Source organism: Momordica charantia, assembly GCF_013281855.1.
Source record: "Momordica charantia cultivar OHB3-1 chromosome 2 unlocalized genomic scaffold, Mcharantia_2.0 BLBB01000002.1, whole genome shotgun sequence".
NCBI lineage: Eukaryota > Viridiplantae > Streptophyta > Magnoliopsida > Cucurbitales > Cucurbitaceae > Momordica > Momordica charantia.
In genome coordinates this window covers 280,342-293,640 of record NW_028275160.1, presented here as the reverse complement: position 1 = coordinate 293,640, position 13,299 = coordinate 280,342, and the positions used below count along the sequence as shown (strand labels likewise).

The following is a 13,299-nucleotide window of genomic DNA, read 5'->3' as shown; positions in this document are numbered from 1 at the left end:
CATCATTCATGACAACAAACCAAAAGAAACAATCGATTCTACTTGAAAATTAAGTTTAAAAAACTACTCAGAAGAAAGGTCTGTTTCCTTTCAAACCAAAAACTACTTGTAATAAAATGTTCTCTCTTACTTTATTCTCAAAGATAAACAAAGCAATAAATATAAGAAAGACGAACTTTAAACAAGAATCCAGGAGCTTAAAGAGCAGGTTTGGAGAACATATCAATATAGTGCTGCGACAAAACAACAGAGAGTTAATAATCAGCCAAAAAAATCAAATTTTCTTATTATTCAGTTCTCACAAGGCCTAAACAACAACAATGTTTCTTTTTCTTTTTTTGCTTTTTTGTTGCTTATCCAAAATTTCCTTTTCCCCTATTTACAATGTTACAGTCCAGAGAATACCAATGCGACTGACAGGCAACGTGGGGACCTCTTCTTCAAGCTTGCAGGCAACACCAAAATGAAGATATATACCCCAAGACAGAGCCTCACTTCAAATTATAAGAAACCTCAGCAGCCATAACAGAGGCATTTACTTACTGATATAATGTACAAAGCCATTTCAGCCTCAAAACCAAACTTGCTCCTCAACTCAACTATCAAGTTGTTAGAATTGTTGTTCAAAATTGGAATGTCGCCATAAAGCTTTATCACATCACTCTAATGCCCGTCTTCTTTTGCATTTGCTGCCTTCTCTTTAGCACGGAAATCATCCAAGCTACGGTATTCCTCCCTAAGTAACTTTTCCAGTTCTGGATGTTTCCTTAGGGGCTCTTTCTGGTCTCGTTGTCTACGATAGTGGTGGAAAGCCCTGCCAAATATAGATAAAAGATGACCCTACCTGGTGGAAAAAACTTAGACCAACACAGAGATAATATAATGTGAAGACATTCAGCTGAAAGATAGAGTAGAAGGAATTGAAACCTCAACTCTTTTTAACCTATGAACAGTCTGAAATATGAGACTTGCAAGCCAATAGAGTAAAGAGTTGGGAATGTTTGGAGACATCTCCAAACTTCTGGACATTCAGAACTTAACCGCTTCAAACTTGTGTTATCTTCCTGAGCTAACCTTGGGCAGGCAAAGCCTCTCCGAGATTAGTGGGACTGAACCACGAGCATAATGCAAGGTAGGGTACCTCAATACTTCAGTTGTCAGAATATATAGAAGCATATACATTTTCTCTAAATGTCCAGTCCAACCACCAAATAGTTTTAATTTTTTTCTTCTTATTATTGCGGCTGATAGGAGAGATTTTAATTGATCTCCTTAAACTAAAGGGTTAGTGATAGCCATCTTATCTGCCCTTCTTGTGCATTCTCTATTTCCTAATATATGTTTATTTTTCTCTCTTTTGTTGTTTGGTAAGCTTGGCTAGAGAGCACCAGCTGAAAGGTTGCAGAAATGGAGTCCAAACCTGGTATTGATGCCAAGTTGGTGTACGTTATGGAGGAACTCAGGAGAACCAGTGGGTCAATTGCTCTTTCAGTGCATTTTTTTTAGCAGAAACTTTTGGAACTCATTAATGGAGTTAAATGTCATGGGCAAGCAATTGAGAGATGAGCCAAAATAAGCCAAAGGAGCTCCAATTCAAAAGAGTGAGAGATAAAGGATAATTGCCAAAATTTTTAGTAAGGAAGACCCAAAGAGAGGCATTCAACCTAGCCACGGCCAAAACTCCTCAGAAGAACTTTCCTCATCTCTAAAAATCCTCCTTCCATAATAACTATCCTATCAAAATTTGGCACTTGGTCATTTTTCCAAAGGATTAAATACGAGCTGTCTATCATGATATGAACCTAAACACAGATTACGGAAGACAGCATTCCCACTATTTATTGTTTGTCCTCACTCAGACCACTGAAAAATTTAGCAGTTTACTATTTGAAGATAATGTCTTTTTTGCGACTTAACAAAGAATTATAATAAGAAGTAACTGAAATAGATTAAAGCCCGCAGTTGGCAATTTAAGCACCTTGAAAATAACAGGAAACACATATGAACTCACCAGTATTTCTCAAGGCCATAAAGATTTCCTTTCTGGAAGAACTCAAGGGTAAGCTGTTCAAAGTCTGTGTATAGATCCTCTCTGAACTCCTTTTCCAAACCATAACTGATACCAGAAAATAAATGGGCAAACTTATAAAATCATTCCAGAAGATTATAGTTTAGAAATTAAATTTTTATTCATGTGAAAAAAAAATCATGCTTAAAAAAAGTGAGCAGTATAGGTAACACTCTTGCTGAAATTTCAGGAAATTAAGATAGCAAGTAAACAAGAAAAACTTGAACGGGAAAGAAAGCAAGCATGATTTGTCATCAATACCTATAGAACCTGAAAAGGCACTCTATTCCATAATTATAGTTAGAAGCAGCATCCTCCAATGCATATTTTTGGAAGTCGTTGTACATTGAAACGACAAACATGTCTCTAAGAAAATAAGACCAAAATCGATATAGAGTATTCATTTCCTGCACAAACGGATTAATTTAGAGGTAAAGTTATATATAGAAAAAATAAATGTAAAAAAATTAATATTGATTATATAAGAATCTAACAACGTTGACTCCCAAGAAGCCACGTTTGTAGAGCAAGTATGAAGGCAAACTAAAAGGTTACACGTGTACAGTTAAGACAAGAGCATGAAATAAGAGGGGATCCCTCGATTGATAAAGCTGAAAAGAACTTGATCAGATATAAGCCAAGGGCTTTATCCAATATATTGCCCTCGTTTTACCAAACCAATTATTAGAAAATGAAATATTTTGTATATCAAATATAATTTCAAATTTATAAAGGGCATATTCATAATTTCATGGAAGATTTAGCACCGAAGGACCATGTTAAATACTCCAGGAGAATGGATTTCAAACATAAAATATGAGTAAAGGGCCGAACGACAGATGTAATTTACTGCAACTCCATGCACATGCATATTTTTTAGTCCAGGATGCAATAAATGTGACGAATAGGAAAGGTTAGGCAGGCAGTCCACCTCGCTGCAACCGATTCCCAACTTCTTTCTATCATTCAAGCACTTTTTGTAAAACTTCAGGTACCTAAAATGAGAAAAATAGGCAGACTTCACATTACAATCCAGCCTCAAATCCGAGAAATATATAACACAAGCAAGTTACTATCTCACTTCTGCTGTTTAAAACCATTTTCTTCTAGAAGTTGGTGACTGGGATGCTGAAATGGTGGAAAAGACTTGGGCAGGGAACCCACAGGTGGACTATTGCCAAGGAGACACCCATGAGGAGAAACACTCAATTTTGACGGCCTGGAGCTGTAAATATAAGATCATACTCGTATTAGCCTCATAAATGTGGGGGAAGAAGATTGAAAAATGATTTCTTAGTTTAGAACACCAATAGAAAAGAAAATTTGGTCCTACAAATTAAATTCCTTCTTCTGTAAAGTGCAGAGAATATGTATATTCCATAACTAGCAGGCGTACTTGAGAAGAAAGAAAATCCATCACATTTTATATAGAGGAAGCAGCTTCTTCGGACTGACCTCGTGTTTTCAGGAGGAGTAGAACCAAAGAAAAAACCAACAGAATTGCTTGGTGGACTCTCTGCTACAATCCCAAGAGAGTTCCGACTGGTTCCATGATTTCTGAAGTTGCTGGAGAAAAAGCGTTGCTTATGCGATGATTGTTGTTTGGGGAAGGTTTTAGTTTGTTTCTTCCTGGGACTAGAATTCCCAATTTCATCCAAACCACAGTATCCAGCAGAATTGTCACTAGGTTTTGCCCTTGCTGATCCTGAAGCATTTCCAGATAATCTCGAGGTTCCTTCCCTATTCTCTGAGTTACTCTTGCTCTTTTTTCGATTAGATCGCTTTTTTTCCAGTACCTATGCATGTTAAAACAACTAAACAATCATTCAAAATTGGGAGAGAGAATTGCATAAAAACAAAATAAAAGAGATGGTAGGTTCCTCAACTTGCTCGTAGAAGTAAAGACCATCATTTATTGTTGAAGCAAGCTCTTTAGATATTGATTTTGATTCTTTGCCTCCATTCGTTGATCTCTTTTCAATGCCACTATTCTGCACAGCAATTATGAAAGAAAAAACATTAAAAATTAATACATACAAGAAATGGAATAGGACAAGAATTGTTCGTACATGCAATCCCTTCTATTGCCAAATGACCTTGCGGTCTTGTGTTCTTTCGTCTCTAAAACAAAAGTTGTTTTTGCACATCACATAAATACAATATGCAAAGGAGGTTATCAAATTTCAGAATTAATAAGAACAATAAACCCTAGCATCCACGCAAGAAGACATTCACATCATACTAGGTGGAAATACAGGCTAAACTTCTCTTCATCAATAATAAAGGAGTGCAATACCATTACATTAAGAAAATATACTGCACTGATTTTACAAATGAAAGTGAATCTTATTTTTAAACGACTAAAATTCTCAATTTGAGTATCATGAATTTAATCCCTTGATTGAAACAATGAAAAATTAAAAGAATCCAAATACAATCAGATTACTATGCAGAATCCTCATTTACTTGATGTAATTTCAGGGACATTCAAATTGAGTGCAGACGGGTAGTTGCTATAATCCCTTGATTGAAACAAAAATAGTAACTTTTTACAGGGACACATGAACAGGGCAACCCATGCAACCATAAAAGATATCCTTCAAACTCAATATCGCTAAGAGGAATATAGTTTCATAAAACTCAAATAAACCAAAACGGTATCAGGCACTTGATCTATTTAAAGTCAATTTTATCCTTAATTCATTTAATTTGCTACCATCATAACTTCTTGTCTATCAGAAACATGAAATTCTACCAAATAAAGATGATATGGCCCAATTTCAGATTGAGGGCAACTACGACCGACTAATAAACTAATAGGTTTATTCCCATTTGAGAAAACATTTGTCTTCCAGAACACAAAACACCAAGTGAATATGGCTCTAGATTAGAAAAGTTGGCCACAACAAAAATTTCTAGGTTTCTTACACTTCACAGCAAGAATAATCAGATGAATGATTGAATCACGGTTCATATATGATATAACAACAGATAATAACAATATTAAAAAAAAAAAAAAACCATGAATATCATGATTTAATTTTCATCTAATGTCCCTACAAAAAAGTAAGATTGATGTTATTAGAGTGAGCAGCAGTTGCGCTACATCAAAGCAAATCATTTCCCTTAACTTCTACCTGGGTGACAATAATAAGTCTCTGAACATCTTGATCATTGACAGCAATCTCGTCGTCATCTTCGTCAATCCTTGGTGGATGATACAACAAATATTAGAAAGATCATAATCTAAAACCAGCTTAGAACATTCTACCAACTGTATTACCAATTACCATATCAATGGATCTGATCTATTGTCCAGAGTGGGATGATTTATATTCAAATTAAAAAATAATAATAATAAACCTGAGTGGACAATGTCAAAACACACAAGGCAAACAGTGGCTCTCTCTCTATCTGCATAAAATAAACTGTTTCAAAGACGTCTAGAAACAACCTATTCACACTCTAATACAAGCACCAATACAAATGATTTTCATATTTTACTCGTCAAATACTAATATCAAATGACCAAGAAAGTAAACTTATTTTCTATCAGAGTCCATGATGTAACAATTATCCAACCAGAACCAACTGTTATTGGGCAGGCTAGTAATTACTTCATTGTAACGAACTGTTATGCCAATTAGTTACTAACTGTAACCTGCTGTATGTTCTGTCAAATAGAAAAAGAGGTGGCCACCACTTCTTAAAAAAGAAAGAAATTATTATCGAAGAAAAGAGATATGCAGAAGGATAGATAATTATCCACCAAAAGAGCCAGGAGAGCTTCAATAAAGAACAGGGATTGACCAAAAAGGAAATACAATTACAGAAAGGCATTTTAAGGAAAGATTTAATGATAATAAAAACTCCAATAAACAACTTTGCAAGAAATTTCTCTACCTGCCAAACACCACTGTTTCCATCCAGGTAGATCATACTTTGTAAAATAAAATCTATAAAATTAATTCATGCATGACAACAAAATGAGAGAGGAAAGTTATATTTATGGAGAATTAAAGAGATGGTGGAAGGTATGCAGGGAAGAAAAACAAAATTAGAGATGGAGAAGGAGTTGAATAATTTGCAAGCGTGTGAAAGAAACAGATTTTAGATGAGACTTTCACTGAAAATGAGATAACGGAAGACAGAAGTTTCCCAAGCTTCCAGAAAATCGTGAAAAATCACCAAAATTGTTAGAAGTGGTGTCCGGGGAATAGTAACAAAATCCCAAACTTCATTAAAATAAATCAGAAGTCGAACATTTGCATCAAATTTCTTGACAACTTGGAAATAATTAAGATCATCATTCACCATCTTGTAAGGTGGAGGGACACTGATAATCACAATTCACAAAAGGAGTAAAAGACTGCAGATAATACTCACATTACTTAATTATGTGCCAAAATTAATGCCAAGAAGGAAAGAACAGATAAAAATCATCAAACAGTTAGAATCAATCATATACCTTCCACTTGAAGTCAAATCATCCTTTTTTATTGTTTTCTGCTCAATCTCTAGCTCTTCGTCAAGCATGAAAGTGCTTGAAAACTGGCTTGATAGGTCATCAACATTATGAGCGCCAACATTTGATGAAATCCCTATGCCTTGAGACATAGTTCCATGAGAATGGTCTGAACAAAGAATCAGCATAAAACCAACAGATGAAATTGACCTCCCACTGAACTACTACGTCATAACAATATTATATACTCTATCATAAGTAGAAGAATCAAACTATCACCTTCTACTACATCTATATTTGCGACTTCCGGGCTGTCCCTGTTCGAAAACTGCTCCAGTGAACAACCCTGTTGTAGTGAAGATTTGATATTATCTTCAGATGCCTGCATTCTACTACCATCTAATGTATACTCATCCACCAAAGAGTTAGTAGACTCATCCACCGGATTGGAACAAGTCTCAACATTTAATGTCGATTTAGAGTCTGCAGGAATTGGAATCCACTTTAACCATTCATCACGTTTTCGCACCTTGTCACCCTACGGAAAATTAAGGTTTGTTAGGTACAGCATTATAATTTTCATTTCATTACAAACCTGCGTAGTTTCCTATTCATTTTCAATATATGCTTCACTAGGAATACTTGTACTTGTATCCCTCTTCTTCAAGTGCATTTATGCACACACAGTACAGATATATTGTAAAAGCAGAGGATATTCAAGTAATGGGAAAAGTCATATCTTAATGTGTCACAGAATTATGCCACTTTTTAAGCATATGATCGTTATGCATTATGATTTTGCTATTTGAGCTAAAACAATTATATTTGAGATCCGCATTATTCAAGTCAGCATCAAACCAATCTACCTCAAATTCAAATGAATATTTTCTGATTTATCCTTAGACCCCTAGCAAATCACTAATTATCACCTCAGCAATATCTGCACATTCTCATCCAACCAAATGACTAGCTTACTAGAAACTGGTGAACAAAATCCACAAATGTCATCACTCAAAATGTGGATCTCCAAAATTCATCCATGCGGAAAAGGACCAAACAGATTATCATACACCAAATTCATCAAAATGGACATTTCTCTTTTCCCCTATCTCTCCATCTTTCTACTCCTCTCTTCCTCTCCACTGTCCAGCATCAATTTAGTATCTTTAATTATCACGTTTGAGTATGGTCCACACCTAACTTAAAAACTGATGCTTTGAAAACTCTTAAGAAAAATAAAACCTTAGTAACACTAGGAGCAATGTTTCATTTTATTAAAACAAATTAGACAAACCGAATGCTTGTACAAGTTCAACATGTAGCCAGGATGCCGTCCAACAATCTCACTATCTAAAATGAGAGACATAATAAGAATGGGAAAGAGATTTAATTTCTGCATATGTTCATAAAAGAGTTAGGAAGTACAAATTAAAAGTTAAAACTGAAACAAATCAAATAAATAAATAAAGGCAATAATCGATATCACACCATAAGATAAATTTTTAAAGGTATGAACTTAAGATCCCACTAAACATGACAGCATTCTAGTTAGATAGGTTTCTCAACATGACGGCATTACAAAATACGTGTTGCAGAAAGTCAACCGTTTTAAATTTCATCATTCTAACTGCAGCACTAAAATCCTTGCAGTCTCAAGGTTTTATCTCCATGCATTTCATAGATTTATTGAACATAAACTAAAGACAAATACCAAAAAATAAAGAAGAAGAAGCATGTCCGCTAGTTTTTTGAGAATCAAGCAGCATAAAGGAAAAGAGTGGGTTGCTTTAAAATACATATATGTGAATGAGTATTTATTAGATGAGAAGAAACAAATAAGAAAATTATTTAAAGCCAACTAGAAATTTTCTATATCAATTTAAGAGGGGAAAGAATTAGGCAACAATATAGCTTCCATATAATTTTTATCGCTCTAAAATGTAAATTGGATAAAAATAAGAGTGGTGACAATTATAAAAGGACCAAGTTAACCAGGGATAAATTAAAGTTTATAAATCAATAAAATCTTTTGACATCAGATTTTCTAATTCTATATTTCCCCAAATATTTCATATGAATTCCTTTCGCACTCAGAAACATACAACAAATCCATAAAACAAAATAAATAAATACCTGAACTTCAACATTTGCAGATGTATGCAGAGAATCAAGGATGAACGGAATGTCATTACTCATTTTCTTAACCTGGAACCAAAATTTCAAAACATCTGTTAACAATGAATAATTCATCTCGTTGATAGAACATGATAACTGAAATCTCTAAGCATAATATATTGGCAAGGAACAACTTTTGAATCTATCAGTACACCACAGTGTTCCATTCTATCATGATTATATGTAATCCATGGAACAGATCTTCTAGATGGAAAAAAAGCCCCATTTACAATTTCCAAAATGCTCCGATGAAACACTAAACAATACCCTTTTAAATTCAGCAATGGCTGATATTGAAACCCATCCATGGTCATCCATCAAAGATATTAGGTAATGGTCATTCTTCAGATTTTCATCGCTGCAATCAAAATATAAGAAAAATGCAGGATAAGTTGAAAGCATAATTTTTTTTAAGATAAGAAACAAGAAAATTTCCATTAATAAGTGAAGCTACAAAAAGGTGAGTGATACTCAATTACCAAGGAGCTGAAAAAAAGTTGTTCCAATTGATATAAGAATGCCAAATGAAAATATGAATAACAAGGCTACAGTCAAAAGAAATGAAAATACCTGTACCTGTCCAAGTTTGCTTAGGGAAAAAAAATTAAGCAAAAATGCTATGCCAAGAAATTCAGGTGTAACATAGTATTCAAAAAAATAAATAAATAGAATGTATAAAAGGACTAATTTTAACAAATAGCAATTATAATGTGACTAATTTTAACAAATAGAAATTATAACGTAAAGCAGTATCAAAATCTCAATATATTCAACAAATGGGGTGGGGGGAATGACAAAAAATCACTTTCTGGATTGAAGATTGACCTACCTAAAATAATACTCAATTTGTTTTACTATGTTTGCTCGAAGAGCTAGCATATCTGGGGGAAGCATTGAAGCCCTTGGAGTTATAGGGTGTGGAATGAACTGAGGAGGTCTCCCAATTGCATCAGGAGGTGGAACTGGAACATAGTACATAGGTGCATGTCCTGCATAACATAGAAGATTACATATCTTATGAAATCTCATGTTAGTGTAGTTCAACAACTTCACAGCATATATTGATATTTATAGCAGTTTAAAACTTTGTGTGGCAGATTTTTGTACTGAGAGAATGAAGAGGAACGGGACAAGGAGATTACATATCTTATGAAATCTCAATGGTGATTAGGATGGCATAATTACCAGGAAAACTTGGACCAACCACAAAGCTAGGAGCTGGAGAGAAAAACTGGGGCCGTATGAAAGGGCGTGGTCCAGCAGCATGTTGCATGGACATGTTGTCTCTTGGATTAAATCCCCGTTGATGATGCCAGGCATGATTCCAATGGATACCAGAATCTTGCATATTAGGTCTTCTATTATGAATACCAACAACATAAGCACTTGGATCACCTCGGGGTGGAGGCTCGACAGGTGGAACAAAAGCTTGTACTGATGTCTCATTCCCAGGCTTAACCATATGTACTTCAACACCAGCTACAGGTCGAGGCTGGTAAGCATATCCCGGAACAGCAAGATGTGGTGGATGTAATATTGGCGGAAAAAGTGGAGGCATTGGTGGTTGATGATAAGGTAATGGAACAGAAATATGTGGAGCACCATTTGTGTTGCGCTTAGAGCTTGGTTTTTGATGATGTGATTGGAAATGCTTGTGTGAATAACTTGGATTCCGAGATGCAGGTGACTTTTGTGCATATGTTCCCTAATTGTAAGCACCATATCTCTTCAATTAAATTTAGTCAAGAGGAAAAGTAAAATAAATTGGATATGATAATGTTAATGCGCTGCAGAAATGTAAAGGCATCTCTTCCTTTGTTTCTTTAATCCTTTTTAAATATTCCATTACACATCTTCAACTCTGCTCTTGTTATGCAGTTTAAGCGAAGAATACTATCCTTTCATTTTCTACAGCACTCATAAAACTGTAATTACTTTTTAAAAATTAAAACTTCCAACAATAAGAGCAAAAGGGAATGCCACATTTTCATGACATCTATAAGAATATTGAGCTATCAATAACTAGTTTTCTCCCCGAGGGACATACTGGAATCACTTCAAAACTACACTAAGATTTGCATAAAAGTGTTATTTCTTAAAAATAATGCATTTGTCGTTTGTTTTATATGAACTAATATTTTCAGTCTTTTTCAGTTAAAAAAATTTGACCGACAATAAACAGCATGAACAGAATAAAGGGATCTGAGGGAATTAATCGGGAAAAGAGAAAAGAAGTTAGATTAAATAGTGAAAGCCTCGCTGACAATCGCTTAGGCTATCTCCATAGATAGCATTTTCATTATTCGTCGTCGTGCAGCATTATATTTATCCAAATTGAAAGATTCCCCAAGACGAGTGTGTGGGAGAGGAGAGAAAAAGAGGGGAAAACATGAGAATACCCAAACCTCGGTTCAATGCTAAGTCGCAGTTGAAAATTGTTCACGCTAATTGCAAAGCATCAAGCCAATATCCAAAAAAATAAGTTAGTGCAAGAACAATTGATGAATAGGTTGAGGACTGAAATAAAATCAAACCCGTAAAAGCAACTTCCAAAAGTTTCTCCGCGAACTGAAAATTGACTTGTCAAGTAGGTGACGTTGCGAGGATTATAATCTCGAATAAGTTAAAGAGGATACCAGTTGCAGTTGCATCCCAGAACTTTTATTTATGCTATTTGGGTGTGTGGGTGTGTTAGGGGGTGAGGGGAAGTTAACCTGAGCTCCTGACGAAGGAGACTGAAGAGCTGCTCCATCAGAAACCTCGCCTGAATCAGAAGACTTGGCAGAAGTAGTGGCATCGAGAGTTTTGGGGCGCTGCGCGTCGGCGAGTGCAGGCCAAGAGTCCGCTCCCATAACCGGAGAATCCACCTCATTCCCGCCGACCGCAGTGGGGGTCTTCCAAGGAGACTTGCGGCCACTGGTGTCTTTGTTATCGTCGGCGACCTCAGTCTCCACCATCACCATTCTCAGCAGCAGATTCCAAGCAATAGAGTGGGAGGATGAGGAATAGCAGGATTGGTGGGAGACTGAAAACGAAGAACAAGGGAATAGGAAGTGAAATTAGGGAAGCCCAGAATCGAAAAACTTGACAGCTTCCAATCTGAATAGAAGTGGTAGTATTATAGTGGCAGGAGGGCGGATCAAAGTAGCAGAAACGGAAACGAAAAGTGGGTTTTAGCAAGTAGCAACAAGGGGAGTGGGGTGCTAGGGTTTATGAAGAACAGCAGCATAAAGCAAAGCAGAGGAGCAGTGGAATGGAGAGGAGAGAGAGAGTGGTGGAGAAGTTGCAGAGAGAGAGAAGGGGGAAGTGGGGGAACTTGGCGGAACAAGAGAGTGAAATTGAGCTGCTGTGAATTTATATAGCGAGGGCAGGGCAGCGCAGGGCAAAGAACAGCACAAAGGACTGCGACTGAGCTGTATTGTGTAGTCTGTGGTGAAATGTAGTGTTCTGTTTGTAACTCTACACTGTGAGCGAATCGGCCGAAATCCTCCAATTCAATTAAATGCCTTTTTTCTGTTCCACTAAAGCCCCCCACTTCCCTCCCTGTCCCCTCTATCAAATTAGCAATTCAACTTCTCTAATCCTCCCCCTATTTAACGTTTAATTTCTGTTACAATAAATACATCTATTTAGCTTAGATTATAAACTTATAATCAAGTTGTAATTTGGCTAAAAAAATGTTATAACATGATAATAAATTGATGATGTGTCATTTGATGACTAAGAAGGGGAGACACATGTGCTTGATCCAAAAATAAACTTAGTAATATCGAGTTCAAAATTTAAGACAATCAATAAGCTGACAAACACATCGTCGCAGCCTCCTCTCTCCTCTATAACCATGACCACAATATTATATTTATTTGTTATTGGGTCTAAACGCATCACACTCAAATGAATATTGCGACATTCTGTATACTGCATGAAGAAACCACTCGAGAGCGCACTTAATTTTTTCTAAAGTGGGGATTCGAACTTACAATCTCTTAATGGGACATACATGTCAACTACCGCTGAGTTATGCTGACTTTTTAGCATTTTATTTCTACAATTTTGAAAAAGATTGATAATTTGAGAGTATAAATTCCTATAACGTTAAAGTTTTATTTTAAAACATGATAAACAACATAACTCGTCTAAAATCCACTTGAATTTAAAAATAACTCAAAACCTCATTGAAAGTTTAAACAAATAGAATAGTAACGTTAGGGGTTTGGCAAAATTACAACAAATATGAAGATACACACATTCGAGTGACATTTTAAAGCCCTTTTTCTTAGGAATAAAGTTGAATGAGATAACATCCAATATTGTTTTGAAAGTCGACAACGACTCTTCGAATGTAGTAGTTTTTTTTATGATGCAATCACCATTGATTATATTATTTCTTATTCAAGGGATATGTCGCAAACATAGTTCAATTAATCGACCGTACTAAAAAAAAACTTGAAGAAGTTTGAATATCCCTCTTATATTATTTAATGAAAAACTAATAATAATAAATAAATGAGATTTAATCTACTGCTCACTAAGATTAGTAGTGAAAATTTTAAATGTAGGAGAGATGATAAACTCTTAAATTGCACATGTG

General features: G+C 35.4%; 1 protein-coding gene across 2 annotated transcripts; it reads right to left on the bottom strand.

Annotated features, from left to right (window-relative positions):
- Positions 1 to 254: 254 nt before the first annotated feature.
- Positions 255 to 12,121, bottom strand: LARP1A (LA RNA-binding protein). 2 transcript variants are annotated; one of them, XM_022298157.2, is made up of 15 exons: positions 11,423 to 12,115; positions 9,894 to 10,413; positions 9,538 to 9,697; positions 8,976 to 9,066; positions 8,667 to 8,738; positions 6,813 to 7,071; positions 6,537 to 6,702; positions 5,206 to 5,275; positions 3,955 to 4,059; positions 3,524 to 3,864; positions 3,150 to 3,293; positions 3,000 to 3,063; positions 2,330 to 2,475; positions 2,012 to 2,116; positions 255 to 814 (listed from the first exon to the last, which is right to left on the bottom strand). In XM_022298157.2, the coding sequence occupies exons 1-15, from the start codon at positions 11,669 to 11,671 to the stop codon at positions 664 to 666; spliced, it is 2,643 nt and encodes an 880-aa protein (XP_022153849.1). In that variant the 5' UTR covers positions 11,672 to 12,115; the 3' UTR covers positions 255 to 663. The 2 variants fall into 2 exon arrangements, with proteins under 2 accessions (XP_022153849.1, XP_087977228.1); XM_088121102.1 differs by lacking the exon at positions 255 to 814 and adding an exon at positions 833 to 1,109 and having other exon boundaries at positions 11,423 to 12,121.
- Between the last annotated feature and the right edge of the window lie 1,178 nt (positions 12,122 to 13,299).